Consider the following 14,884-nt stretch of genomic DNA (forward strand, 5'->3'; position numbering starts at 1 on the left):
GCTCCGAGTCCCTTTTGGGCACACTGTCATCCACAAGAGGCTTGTGAGAAATATACACGTGTGTGTCTGTCCCCTTAGTGCCAAGTGTGTTCATTTGGGAGCCAGCGTGGCCTTGGACCTAGATCAGAAAGCTTACTTCTTAATTTACACAGGGTTTCTTTTGATCTTCATGTTATCCTTTGAATTTCAAATTTTGTTTTCTTCCATCAGATTCCAAAATTATATATACATCGATCTGATTTAACCTTTTAAAATATGTAATGAAAAGTAGATGTATAAGCATCAGATCCCTTACCCCATACATTATCTAGGCATATCCTGTGGTTTCCAACTCCCCTCTCCACACATTCAAAAAAAAGAGAGGGTAGGATTAAAATTCAGATGTCAGGGGTAGCAAATATATTCACCCAAGTGGTGCTGTAGTGATTTTAAATAGTTATAGTGATCCAGGTCTTCCCAAGGCCCCGGCTGTTAGAGGTTTGGCTAAGAGAATCTTTTAAGACTTATGGATTTGGATTCTATTTTCTAATACTGCTAGTTTCTTAAGTTCTGTTGTCATTTTGTTTATGACCATCCTACTAAAGGTTCTGCTTATACTTTGAAAAGCAATAGCAGATGCTGCCTTTGCCACTTCTGATCTTAGGACTTTGGACATTGCCTAGAAGAAGCATCCCAAGAATCATTTGAAGATTATTGTTTTCTGAATCTGTTATGTCAACTGCTATGTTAGAAGTCCCTTTCTGTTCATCCCCTCCAGTGAAGAGAAGTGATGCAACCACTGTGGAGACAAGTTACTTTTCTCTGCTCTTCTTTTCTCCCCACACACCCCGCCCCCACCCCCAGTGCCCTGTACCTGCACTGTAAAATACAGCAGTCACTAGCGACGTGTGCTTATTTTAACTTAATTAAAATTAACTAAAACTTAAAATTCAGTTCCTTAGTCACACTTATCAAAGTTCAAGTGTTCATTGACCAATGGCTACCATATTGGGCAGGGAAGATATAGACCATTTCCAGCAAGTTCTTTTGGACAGCCCTGGCCTGTATAACCCTAATCAGTGATGCCGGGAGTAGATTGGTAGGTGTGACTTTGTGGCACCAGGCAGAGGCAGGAGAGGCATTTCCAACATTTGTCTTCACTCCTGTCTGCCTTCAGGGATCTCTTTAACGCTGCGTTTGTGTCCTGCTGGTCTGAGCTGAATGAAGACCAGCAGGATGAGCTCATCAGAAGCATCGAGTTGGCCCTCACCTCCCAGGACATCGCTGAAGTCACACAAACCCTCTTAAACTTGGCTGAATTCATGGAACACAGTGACAAGGTGAGACTTTGCCCAGTTGTCCAGATGGAGCCTGACGGGGAACCAGCTGGTGAGAGGGGAGAAGCACCCTCACAGCCCACTCTTGCTTGTGCCCCATCTGCCATTTTCCTATGCTGTGGGGTTCTGCTCTTCTCCAGGGCCCCCTGCCATTGAGAGATGACAATGGCATTGTTCTGCTGGGTGAGAGGGCTGCCAAGTGCCGAGCATATGCCAAAGCGCTACACTACAAAGAACTGGAGTTCCAGAAGGGTCCCACCCCTGCCATCCTAGAGTCTCTCATCAGGTAGGCCATAAACCCTTTTTAATTGCTGCCTTCATCTAAAATGACCTCTCTTCTCCCACTACCTGGTGACAGTTCACTGGAGGCACTTGGAGACCTCTGCTCTATGAAATCTGCCATCAGGCCTGGCCAGCACGTTTAAATGAGATGTGGTTGCAGATGGCTCTCCCCAGTATTCTAGCCAGAATTGTCGTTTCTGTTGACCCTTAGCACCTGGGCTTCTGTTGTTTTCCAACCTGTGCTTACTTGTCCCAATGAAATTAGCCTAGAAGCAGTTCTGTGGACGGAGCAGCCTAGGAAGGATAGATTTTACGTCTGGGTTAGATCGCGCCCTCTGGCTTGGGACTGGGAGCTGGATTCTGTGCCTCAGAGACCACCCAAGGGCAGGGTGGGTTTTTATTGGCTAAATATGTTGGTGCCTGAGTCTTCCTCCTTGGAGTTCTATGAATGTAAAAGACAGAGTCTGAAATTCAGTGGTCTTTTCCCTCATTTGCTTATGTTCTCTCATAAGATGGTTTTGAGTCTTCTGGGTATGGAAAAAAATAGGTTGTTTAATAAATTTTTTGCTGTTATGAAATTACAAGCAGCCTTAAATGTTAGCTCCACAGCTCCTAGAGAACTGTTCACTTCCCCTAATGATCATCAGAGAATATTAGCTTCAGGATCTAATTATCTTCATGTAAATGCTAACATGGTTGATTATTTCACTACAGATAGTTTAGGAAAAATCACCCAGCTAATAAGTACCTCCACTGTGGCTGAAACAGCCTGCTGTGTGTGTTGCTTCCTTCATTTGAAAGGATAATCAACCAAGTTTTCTGCTAGCTCTGCTTTTGAGTAGATGCTAAAAAATGTTCCTTTCAACACTTTAAAAAATGACCAGAGGGCTTCCCTGGTGGCGCAGTGGTTGGGAGTCCGCCTGCCGATGCAGGGGACGCGGGTTCGTGCCCCGGTCCGGGAGGATCCCACATGCCGTGGAGCGGCTGGGCCATGAGCCATGGCCACTGAGCCTGCGCGTCCAGAGCCTGTGCTCCGCAACGGGAGAGGCCACAACAGTGAGAGGCCCGCGTACCAAAAAAAAAAAGAAAAAAAAAGTGACCAGAAAGATAGAAATAGGGCTTCCCTGGTGGCGCAGTGGTTGAGAGTCCGCCTGCCGATGCAGGGGACACGGGTTCGTGCCCCGGTCCGGGAGGATCCCACGTGCCGCGGAGCGGCTGGGCCCGTGAGCCATGGTTGCTGGGCCTGCGCGTCCGGAGCCTGTGCTCCGCGGCAGGAGAGGCCACAGCGGTGAGAGGCCCGCGTACCCAAAAAAAAAAAAAAAAAAAAAGGATAAGAATAGAATCATGTCTTTGCCCCAATAAATTGGACTTTGAATGTCGATTTCTAAAATACCACATATGGTGACATTTTTTTTTTGACATTAACCTTGTCACAAAAGTTTATACTTCAGTTATTCAATTGTGTATCTATAAAAGTATGAGTAAATTTCAGCAACTATAGGTTTTGATTAGTGTAATATAGATGTTTTGTCCCCCGAACTTTATTGAGGAGTAATTGACAAATATAATTGTATATATTTAAAATGTACAGCATGATGATTTGATATGCATTATGGAATGATTACTGAGATCAAGGTAATTAACACATCCATCACCTCACATGGTTAACTCTTTTGTGTGTGTGTGGTGAGAATACTTAAGATCTACTCTCAGCAAATTTCAAATATACAAAACTGTATTATTAGCTGTAGTTGCTATGCTGTGCATTAGATACTCAACTTACTCATCTTACAACTGAAAGTTTGTACCCTTTCACCTACATCTCCCTGCTTCCCCATTCTCCCATCCCTTGACAACCACCATTCTATTCTGTTTTTATGAAATCAGCTTTTTAAAAAATGATTCCACATATAAGTGATACTATACAGTATTTGTCTTTCTCTGTCTTACTTTACTTAGCATAATGCCCTCTAGATTCATCCATGTTGTCACAAATGATAGAATTTCCTTCTTTATGGCTGAATAATATTCCATTATGTGTATATTATATGTGTGTGTATGTACATATATATATGCACACATAATATATATATACATAAACTATATTTCACATTTTCTTTACCCATTCATCTTTTGAAGGACATTTTAGGTTATTTCCATATCTTGGCTATTGTGAATAATACTGCAATGAACATGGGAGTACAGATATCTCTTTGAGATAGTGATTTTGTTTCCTTTGAAGTATATCCAGAAATGGAATTGCTGGCTCACGTGGTACTTCTGTTTTCAATGTCTGGAGGAACCGCCAGTATAGTGGTGTAGTGGCTGCACCACTTTACATTCCCACCAACAGTGCACAAGGGCTCCCTTTTCTCCACTTCCTTGCCAACCCTTATTATGTCTTGTCTTTTTAATAATCGTCATCCTACCAGGTGTGAGGTGATATCTCATTGTGGCTGTGCTTTGCATTTCCCTGATGATTAGTGGTGTTGGGCACCCGGTCATGTACCCATTGGCCATTTAGATGTCTTCTTCGGAAAAATGGACTGTTTAGGTCCTTGGCCCATTTTTAAATTGGATTATTTGCTTTTTTGCTATTCAGTTGTGTAAGTTCTTTACATATTTTAGATAGTAACTCTGGGTTATGGTTTACAGATATTTTTCTCATTCTGTAGATTGTCTTTTCAATTTATTGATTGTTTTCCTTTGCTGTGCAGAAGCTTTTTAGTTTGAGGTAGTCCCACTTAATTTATTTTAGCTTTTGTTGCCTAGAGCCTCAATTTTCTTTAGTTGTGGGGTGTATAGCTGATAAGAGAAAATTATAAGCTACTTCTGCCCTAGGCATCTTGTGCTCTTCCTTCTCTTCATCTCCTAACCCCCAGTCTTTTTCTCCTCTCTCCAAGCAGTACTGTGCTGGCCCATGAGCATCTCAGATCCCCTGCCTGCCTTAGGAAGTTTCTGACTGCCTGCCTGTCCCATGGGAAGCCCTACTCCAGTGTACTTCTTCTCTACTCACTTTACTTCTTTGAAAATCCTGAGGGTCTTGTTTTTAAGGTTAAGTAGGTTCCCAACAATCAAAGGATTATAGGTACAGTAGAAAATAGTGAGTTCGAGAATTATGCTTACCTTACACTGACTAGTTCAAGTGAATGGTTCTTTTTTACAAGGAAAAATTGCTTCCTGAAGGTCAAACTTATTTGACATCTGTTATGACTAAAGATGTTTCTTTTCCCTCTGAGTATATGTAAGTTGGCTCAAGTAGAAAGTAGGAGTGTTGGTTTGCAAAGTTTTTTGAAGCCAGGGGTGGCACTGGCCTCTGTGGCGGTTGGGTGGAGGTCAGAGTCTGACCTCTTCCAGTGGATGCTGCTGCGCTTTTTGTCCCTCGCTCTTTCGTCTTTGGCTTCCTGCTCCTCCCTTGGTTTCCCTGAAGACTGCAACACACTCAGAGTCTCTTTCTCACGGCTCACTCTCTGATTTTTCACTTAAAACTTTCCACCATGCTCTCAGTGGTAATAGTAATAATTTTAAAAGGAACGAGGTTTAAAAGAGTTTATTGTAGAAGGAAGAAAAAACTTTGAATGTTTAAAACGAACTACAATATTGTATTTCTACAAAGCAAAATGCTTATATACAGCATGAATTATTTCTTAACCATAGTGCCATTTAACTTCCTGTTTCAGCCATTTTTTATAGATGAGATAAAAGAGGAAGCTCTTTGAGCCCTTTTCTTACAAAGTAAATAAAAATAGACATATCTGTATTGACTGTGAAGATTTTAAGGCAGTTTTTTCCAAGCGTCCACAGGGACTTATCTTCCCCTCCCACTGGAGCTCCTGCCACCACTGGACCCACTTCCTGCCTCTCAGTGCTGGGCCCTGACCGAGGCCGAGCAGGGGAGGTGCTCAGAGGCCAATTGCAAGGCCCAGAGCCCTGGAGTTTCCTCCAGTCAGTTCCAGCCTGGGTCCGTTCACCTCCAGCAGAAAAATTTTTGTCTTTAAAAAAAAAATTGTGTAGACTGAAGATAATTTCATTGGATTTAAAAGCAGAAACTCCTCTCCTCCACCACCCTCTTCACTCCTTTCTCTAACACCCAAGAGAATCAAAATAATCTGGTCCTTTTCAGCAAAGGGATTTATTTTCTGCCCTCACGTAACCTAGGCCTTAAGGAAAATGCTTAAAGTGAACTCACAATTATTTCTATTTCACAGAAAAATCATGTGGAAAAGAAGCTGCTGCTATGTCAGGGATCACAGGCAGACAGCCCACTCAGGCCAGCCCCCTGAGAAGTCTGTGTCTGGACCCACGGTGTTTAGTTAAATACTTCCTCCCATTTACTGTAACATCCTCAGTACATAGATTTTTTGGTTCTCCTAAGAGACTTACTCTCTCACTGAAGATGATAGGCCATTTTCTGTCCCTGCCCTTTTTATACTCCCTTCCTCTCCTCCTCTGCCTTTTCCCAGCCTCCGTTTGTCTCCACTTCTCCAGCCCTGCTCCAGAGCAGGCTTCTTTTTACGGCTGGAAGTCTTCTGGGCGGATTTTCATCTCCACTCGTTTGAGGGAGTAGCTAGACCCATGCCAGCCGTACCAGGTGATGCCGTCCAGGTGCTTGCTGTGCTCCCCAAGGCGGTAGTAAACACCATTGAGGTTGGAGTCTGTGCAGCAGTTGTACCAGTATCCACCTGGGACAGGAAACAGGTCAGTGCTAGTATGTCCTTGGAAATAGCTGATGGACCAGGCAGCAGGGATTTGTGATACTTTTTAAACTGTACCTAAGCCATTAGGGTCAGTGTCAAACAGGAGTACCAAAGCCAGAATACCAACTGCAGTTATAAATTCACTCTTTCTCCTCCAGTGGGACTATGGCCTTGTACCTGAACTCTCACTTCCCAACCCCAACTCACCTTTCCGGAGCTGGGCACACTTGTCTAAGCAGTTGTCATTGTCCTTGTCCTTGGTGCTGAAGGCTGTGTTGTTGTGATAGACAAGGGCATCGTTCCCCACGTTGCCGCTGTAGTTCCCCAGGAAGAGGCGGTAGCTGTTCCGTTCATTGCCCAAAACAAAGTGGCTGTACTCAGCGTAGCGCATGTTGCCCTCCCAGTCCTGTCCGGGGGGCAGAGCCTTAGAAAACGGCAGCAGGGCCTCCTTTCATACCATCCTGCACCTCTTCCCTCTCCCCAGCTGCAGCCACACACCTTTTTACTACTTTTTACTACTTTATTACTTGTCTACCTCTAGTTTAACACACTAACACACTTATATACAGCGTGAATTTAACACACTTATATACAGCGTGAGTTATTTCTTAACCATAGTGCCATTTACCTTCTTGTTTCAGCCCTTTTTTATAGATGAGATAAAAGAGGAAGCTCTTTGAGCCCTTTTCTTACAAAGTAAATAAAAATAGACATATCTGTATTGACTGTGAAGATTTTAAGGCAGTTTTTTGCAAGCGTCCACAGGGACTTATCTTCCCCTCCTCCAGGGAATCAGAAAACAAGGGTCCTAGATCAGACTTCTCTCCTGGGTCACCATATGGCCCTGGTTAGTCTCTCATTCTCTTCCCCTTTACATCCCTGTCTGTAAGGTGTACACGTGTGTGTGTTTTGCTGTACCCCACTCTGAGATGTCATAAGAGTAACCTGAGAACATAGGGACGCTTCAGGGCCTTTGATGAGGGTCACCAACCGATACCAGTAAGGTTTGCATGTAGAGGACCTCATGCCCCAGGCCAGGGCAGGGACCACAGTGTTTCAGCCCAGCTGACTGTTGGATTCCTCTGCTCTGGCCTGAGTCTGGCCTCTCCCTTGTACCTGCAGCCTTGTTTTTGTGAAAAATAGGAAAAAAAGCCCTATTCTTCCTCAACTGTACTGCATCCTGCAGGAAAACCATCACAACAAGTATACCAGCCGATGGCGAACAGGAGTAGGAATGACGCCCAGGAGTTGCACACAGTTGGGCATGGCGGCCCTGGTCTCATGCTCACCTCCATCTCCACGCGTAGCCGGGTTGGCCGCCTGGAGAGCCGGTGGATGTGGTCGTTCCCCAGCCAGAAGTCCCCACTGATGCTGCCAAAGCCCTGCTTGTACTGCTTCCAGTCCCGGTAGAAGGAGACAAGGCCACTCTTTCTTCTCTGAATGGTGGTCCAGCCACCACCTGAAGTCTCCATGTCACAGAACACCTGGAGCAGAGGGGATGCCCTCCGTGGTCAGGACGTGCCGAGGCAGGCAGCACGAGCCTGAGCGTGGCTTCCCACCTTTCTCCCACCCCATAGAGCCAAGGGACGTGTGCCCTTCCACAGCCATGCTGGCTCAATAGGCAACGATTCTGCCCCAGGGTTGGTAAGCTGGGCAGGCTGGTGGTTTGCTGAGATGAAAATTGAGGATAAGAGCAAGTGCACGGAGAGTCTGAAAGGAAAAAGTCCAGATCCTTCTGACACACTCCCTATATGTTCTCTTTTCTCCCCAAAGAGTCACTGCCGTAGGATGTGGCAAGGGATCGCGGGTAGTTAGGTGGTGGTTATAGCATTATCTAACTATGTTAGAAGGTTTAGTGTTTGGTTGCTAATGATTTGAAGGAGCAAAACAGATGCCTGGATTTTTTTCCTCCATAAATTGAGTGTTTAGATAGCTCTCTGGTGTTGATGTGTTTGCTTCTCTGTCTTTTTTTTTTTTTTCGCGGTACGCAGGCCTCTCACTGTTGTGGCCTCTCCTGTTGCGGAGCGCAGGCTCAGCGGCCATAGCTCAAGGGCCCAGCCGCTCCACGGCATGTGGGATCCTCCCAGACCGGGGCACGAACCCGCGTCCCCTGCATCGGCAAGCGGACTCTCAACCACTGGGCCACCAGGGAAGCCCTGCTTCTCTGTCTTGAGTTTCCCTCTCTTTAGACTGTGACTAGCCCTATTGTCCCCAGCCTTTGAGCAGGTGGAGGATAGATGGTAGTACATGGGCTGTGATGACCTCACCTCCAGCTCAGGGCTGCCCAGGAAGTCATCGGGAGGAAGCTTATACACTCCAGAGATGCGGTAGTTCTTCTGGTAGAGAGACGAGCAGTCATAGATGGCATCTACGAAAGGAGAAAACCACAGGGTGAGCATCCAAACCCAGGGGCTTTGTGGCTAGCCGGCATCCCTGCTGCATCTAAATTGAAAGTTTAGGAAGGGAGACTTCATTTCTACCACAAAATTCACAGGAGTGTTCATTGCTGGGCAGTGTCTGGACTTGGGAGAGGTGGGCATCAGGAGGCCAGGAACGGGTGTGTTTGGGCCTCATTGGTGGTAGAGCTGAGGGCTAGGGAAACCCTTCACCTGGATAGCACAATGGTACAAACAGGTGGCTTCAGGTTTGTGCTGAAATGATCCCCCTGTAGTTCTAGGGCATGAATTCTGGAAACGTTACAATGTGTAAGGGCCACTAACAGATCCTCCTGTTTAATAGATTCAGCTTCTGGGACAGCCAGCCTCTATTCCTAAATAAGTCATGAAGATCTCATAGGGTCTGGTTTTATTGTTTCTCGGTTTGTTTTTCTTGTTTTTCAGAGGTAATGGCTACTGCCTACTAGGTCCCTTATTAGCAGAGATTTATAATTTTATCTTTCCCTCCTTAATCCAACACTGCTAGACAAATGAAAATGAAACACCCTAAGGAACCCTTGGAGGCCTTCCCCTGACACCATTATTAAAACAAGGAAATGAGAGATTTGGGCAGGCGGGCTTTCACTCTGGGGTTGATTTTAATGTTTCCTCAGCTGCCCTGGGGGCTAGTGCTTTATGAAAGATTTTGTCTCCTTGTTGTTCTAAACATCAAAGAGCTTTGTGGAAGGGACAGCCTTTCCAGATAGGATTCAGAGAGCAGGAACTCTCGCCTGTCTAGGAGATGCCTCCTGCCCACTGTGTCTTGGGATTCTTTTCTTGGTGACCGCTGCACTGGGCCTTCAAGAAGAGGACACAGTGGGCAGTTTCCCGCTGTGGGAATTGTTCAAGGCAGAGCACTTTGGGGAGGGGAAACGGGAGACCCTTGTCTTCCCTATCAGAGGTCATCACTTCCTCTTACTGATGAAAGCATCAACTTACTGCTTTCTCCAAGGGGCTAGCTACTTACAGAGTATAAAGGTGACCCCACACCTGGTAGCAGAGAAGAAAAGTAAGGAATGATGGCCTGGGCAGGAAGAGTAAGAGGCCCGGCAAGAGAGCTGCATTTGACTCCCAAGAAACTCCTTGCTGGGAGATGAGAAAATCCCGTTTGGAGGAGCAGGACGTGGCGTTGGTCAGATTCCTCTGTCTCGCCTGGTCTCCTGTGTGTCTGGTTTCATCACACAGACCAAATCAGGACTCACTTCTCTGGAAAATGGCCTGAGAAGACCTTTCTGGTCCCAAACTGAGAGTCAGGAAGTACATGCTTAGAAAGTGATTTACACACACAAAAATTTTTTTATTGGAGTATAATTGCTTTACAGTGTTGTGTTAGTTTCTGCTCTACAATGAAGTGAACCCCTCCCTCGTGGACCTCCCCCACCCCATCCCCATCCCACCCATCTGGGTCATCACAGAGCACCGAGCTGAGCTCCCTGTGCTATACAGCAGGTTCCCACTAGCTATCCATTTTACACGTGGTAGTATATTTATGTCAAATCTAATCTCCCAGTTCATCCCACACAAAATTTTTAAGCTTAATTTCATGTTAAAACTTTTTCTTCATTTGAGTTGAGGATAACCAGTAAGACTGACTCTGCTCTTTATTCTTGGCTTGGTTTATAATATGACCAAAAAGATTTTCTTTTAAGTTCTTATATCAGCAAGAAATGACATATCTATAGACTATGCTCCTTATAACTAATAATTTCCTGATAATTTCAGCAAACCAAATTTCTGTCTGAACAATAAATTCACCTTGGCCTGTCTAAGCCAAGCTAAGTAGAAACTGAAAATTGTTTTGGAAAAGAAAACAGTAAATGTATCTTATTTTCGGCCTACTAAAAATGTAAATTTCAGCATTGCATTTTCCTGTATAACTGGGGAGAATTTTATTTGCAATTGTGGGAAAAAATAGAAATACCAGAATTGCGCAACCTTGAGGAGTCAGTCCTTTTTGAACATGAAGGAGTCCTTCAGATGACTCTGGGCAGTGTCTGTGCACTTAATTCTGAGCCAGTGAGAATTAGGTTGGCAGACAGGACACTGAAGTCCATAAATGCCCATTCCACTAAATCCCAGGGACCCGAGAGAACTGTTTTAGGCAAAACTTTGCTTCTAGAGATGTTATGATTTTGGTGTTCATTCCTGCTTCCTTGGGACTGAGGGTACAGCCGGTCAGCTCTGGGTAAGGAAGTGGATTAATCAGGAAAACTGGAACCCAGTTTCTAAGACTTGCTTTGTGACTTTGAGCAAACCGCATGATCTCTCTGTGTTCCAAGATGGTAATTCATACCTTCAATATGCCAAAACATTGCAGGGATAAAAAAAAGCTGGGTAAACGTACAGAACCTTAGAAATCAAAAGAAATACTTCGTAAGCCTTTGCTAAAGAGAAAATAGAGCTGGTGGCACGTACCCAAGAAAGTAAGTTCCATGAGAACCCCCAGGGATCGTTCTGACGACCACGTCACCTAGAAGCAATGCTCCAGACAGGAGGCGCTCGACTGTGTGAGGGGGAAGGTGGTGAGTAGCGTGAGGACACGTCCTCCTTACCTGCCAAGGTCTGGGTGACAGTCTGCGCTGCCTGCAGCTGCATGATGCCCATCTGATTGTTCATCTCGGAGTACTTGCTCTCGGCCTCTGTGAGCCGCGACTCCATGCGCTTGGAATTGCTCTCCAGCTCCATCACCTGCATGACCACGCTGACCCAGTCCCTTTCCTGCTTCCTGCTCAGGTCGCTCAGCAGGCTGCTTAGGTTGGCAATTTGGGCCTTGAGCTCCTTCGCCTCCTCACAGCAGCCGGCCACGGTGAGCTCTGCAGGTGTCTTGTGCTTAGGGGGCTTCTGTGGCCACACTGGGTGGCTGACAAAGGCCACAGTGAAAATGCAGAGCCAGGCCACGGCCGAGAGAGTCTCTTTCAGCATCTTTCGTGGGCCTGGTTGAGGAAGGCTCTTCCTCTGGGGCAATCTGGCTGTGTCCAGCTGAGGCGTGCAGAGCTGCGGCAAATTAGAACCTAGCCCTTTCGCTCTTGGTGGACTTAGCACTTTGTTGTTCCTCTCCCCTTGCTCTTTCTTAGCCTTTCTCAAAACTTGAGTTTCTGAACGCGCAGCTTAATTGGGTATCCTATAGCCTTCCTTCCCAAGACTGAATGCTCGACAAACTCAGCATCTTAAATATTGTTTTCTGCCTGCACCTCCACCCCTACCATGGCCGTGCATAGCGCTTTAGCCCCTCCCAGCTCATCTGGGAGGGTCAGGTGCCTGTTGGGTGAAGTCAGCGTAAACTTAGGCCAGAGGAGAGGAGGAGAGAGACAGGGGCAGTCTTTCTTTCCTTGCCTGCACAGTCTCTGGGCTAAGGACAAGAGGACTGAATTTGTGTGTTTCCAGTTTTGCCTGTTAGATTGTACCCCTGCCAGCCACTGGCTCTGCTCTATAAGCAAGCAGGGCAGGGTCAGAAGAATTTCCAGATTCCATTCTAAAGGTTATATAACCGTGGGGTGAGCATAAGGTAGGCAAAGAGAGTTGGGAATAAGACTCTCCACTCACAGGGAGGCCTGTTACTGCAATCCACGCTGTTTATACGAGGCTGTAGTCTATTTTGGCATCCTTCTGAATGTGCTTTTAACAAGGCTCATTATTCCTTTCTCTGATCATCATTCAGTGTTTTACAAAACCCTCTTTTGGCCTGGATCTAACGCTATCTCACATTTGAAAATTTCCAACTTAGAAAAGCTTTAGAAATAGAAGGATAGAGGAAATCTCTTAAGAAGCAAAAAAGGGCTTTGTAGCTTGTACCCACAGGCTTTACCCAGTTCTTTCTTTTTACATACTTTCTCCTTCAATAAAGAATGGGCCAGTGTTCGCCTCTCACAGTTGACATTTGGCATGGAAGTGGCAGCGATGGCAGCAGGGGTGAAAACGCAGAACTTGGTCCCGGGATGGGCACCTGCACGCCCACCAGTGTTCATGCAGAACAGAGAACAGGCACAGCCATGGCCCATGGTTCTAAACCTGGAAAGTATGTTAAAACGAGAGAAAAACATCCCCATTGCCTAATAATCCATGTCTGGAGCCTCATTTCCCTTTTCCTATGGAATATGGTTTGCAGATTTATTCTCTGTATATGATATATATATATATTCTCTATATATATCCCTGACGATAGGGATATTGTCATTTTTCATGTACTGTATTTAAAGGAGATTCCTCCTTTGAAAACAAGTGGGGGAAAAAACTGGGTTTTCAGCAAATCTTAAATCCTTAAAATGAGCTTTTCACTAAGAAGGTAAACAGAGTTCCCTCTGTCCATACACGGTAACTGTCTTCGGAACATACGCTTGCTATTTCCGGGTGCAGCGCTTATACTGTTGTTATTCCATATGGGCCCTTCACACACAAGCCTGAGGCCTGGCAGCCCTCCTTCCTGCCGTGACCCCCAGAGCCTTTTTCCAGTCAGGGCTTCTGCTTCTCAGAAAGTCATTTCTGTTCAGGCAGCTGGAGTTACCAAACACTTTTTTTTTCCCTGTAAATCAAAAAGCAGGAGTGGATCAGGTGGATCAGGGTTTGTTTGCTAACCTGCTCATCTTCTTTGCCTGCTTAGGAGTGAGGATATTGCCGGAGTCCTGTAGCAGCTTGTCATTCTGCTCAAAAGGGTCTTTTTAGAATTGGCACTGTCAGCCAGTCCCTGCTGTCTCTTTGCAAATGTCTAGTCCAGCCGGGCACTGCAGCCTTAGCTCATGGAGCTCACTTCACTAAGGCGAACCTGGCCCCGACCGCCAGCATCCCACAGGGTCATTCAGCAGGGTCTGCTAAACTCCACGAGGATCTTCAAGATGATCTCCTACCCAGCTTAACCGACACTGAGCACTGAGCTTAAACCGTGTGGCACACAATTGTATGTAGCCTCACACACGATGCTGCTGTCTTGGTAGAGAACATCATGGAACAATGGCGCTTTATGGATTCCTGGCCGGCTTTTTGTTTGTTCTTTCCAGTGACCATTTCCTCTGCCCAAACAGAAAAATTTTGTTATGAATAGATTTTCATATCTGGGCAGAAAATGAATCGATCATTCATATTTGCAACCCATGTAGCAGTCCTTTCCAGGAAAGGTAGGAAGGGGTTCCTAAGTTTGGATCAAAAGCATCTAGCTTTTAGCATGAGTGCCTACTCTCTGACATTTGTTTTCTGGAAACTTATTTCTAACATAAGGCTTAAGTTGGAGACAGAAGCTTTTTTTATTTGAAGATTTTCTTAAATTGTCTAACCTGCCCAAATCTTCAACACCCCCCCCCCATTTTGAGAAAAATAGCTAGTTAAGAGTATATCCCATGCCAGAAGATTATCTGTCCTCCAAAACATCTACAACCCTAGGGTGTCCTAGATTCTGAATTTCTGAAAGAAGGAAAAATAAGTCCTTGTTTTGAGTACAGCTAAGCCAGTAGAGAAAACCAGGACAAATGCAGAAGACTAGAGCAGTTTTCCCTTCTCTGAGAGGATTTTAATCCCTTCTCTGCCCTTCCGTGAACAGTGTGACCGTAAAAAATGGGAATTAATTGAGAAAATATGGAAAACCTGTGTTGGACACCTTACAGTTTTTCCTTTTCTCCATTTTGCTGGTGGTGAAAGAGGGTCAGCTTGGAGCTCTTGAGATAGATGTTTATGAAAATAAAGCTTATGTTCTTTTGAGAAAAGCCAGTGAGCTTTTACTTCACAGTCTGGGCTGTGCTGCCTTAGGCTGGCACCAAGGATTGGATGTGTCCGAGCAGCCTGGGAATTCCAGAGCTGAGAAGGGCCTAGAGCTGGTCTTTCCTTCTCCCCCAATAGGGGCGTCATGTCTCATTTTCTTGAAAATGTTCCTGTTGGAGAGACTCCTCGTTTTGCAGTGTATTCGTGCCCCTGCCTACTCTTAAACCATCCTTCCAAACTGGTGAGGGAGGAACAGCTGCCCTCAGTGCCAGGCTCTGTTTGTTGAATGAATACATCTCAGAAGAATCTGCCTTGTTGTTAGTTTAGCTGTGTGTTTTTGGTCATATTTTACTTCCGAAGTCTTCTAATGAGCCACAGCTGCCTTACTACATGTGGCCATTTAATCCCTGACCCTTCTACCGCTCAGTCCTACTTCCATCTCAGCCCGAAGTCCAGGTCCATCGCAGAA

General features: G+C 45.6%; 2 protein-coding genes across 5 annotated transcripts in view; one reads left to right on the plus strand and one right to left on the minus strand.

Moving 5' to 3' along the window:
- MTOR (mechanistic target of rapamycin kinase) overlaps positions 1 to 14,884 on the plus strand; it is a 117,488-nt gene that overhangs the window by 46,383 nt on the left and 56,221 nt on the right. For all 4 annotated transcript variants that reach the window (XR_014326030.1, XM_082834556.1, XM_082834554.1 and 1 more), the window contains exons 27-28: positions 1,157 to 1,319; positions 1,457 to 1,602. Coding sequence is in view for 3 of the 4 variants with exons in the window: in XM_082834556.1 (XP_082690682.1) it covers positions 1,157 to 1,319; positions 1,457 to 1,602 (309 nt within the window). In the remaining variant the exon portion in view is untranslated. The remainder of the gene's footprint in view (positions 1 to 1,156; positions 1,320 to 1,456; positions 1,603 to 14,884) is intronic.
- Positions 6,111 to 11,652, minus strand: ANGPTL7 (angiopoietin like 7; the record flags this gene model as incomplete). Its single annotated transcript, XM_082834558.1, has 5 exons — positions 6,111 to 6,280; positions 6,503 to 6,701; positions 7,585 to 7,779; positions 8,563 to 8,663; positions 11,283 to 11,652. 5 exons carry the CDS (start codon positions 11,650 to 11,652, stop codon positions 6,111 to 6,113), a joined length of 1,035 nt encoding a protein of 344 aa, XP_082690684.1.

The sequence above is a fragment of the Leucopleurus acutus genome (assembly GCF_964270905.1).
Source record: "Leucopleurus acutus genome assembly, chromosome: 2".
NCBI lineage: Eukaryota > Metazoa > Chordata > Mammalia > Artiodactyla > Delphinidae > Leucopleurus > Leucopleurus acutus.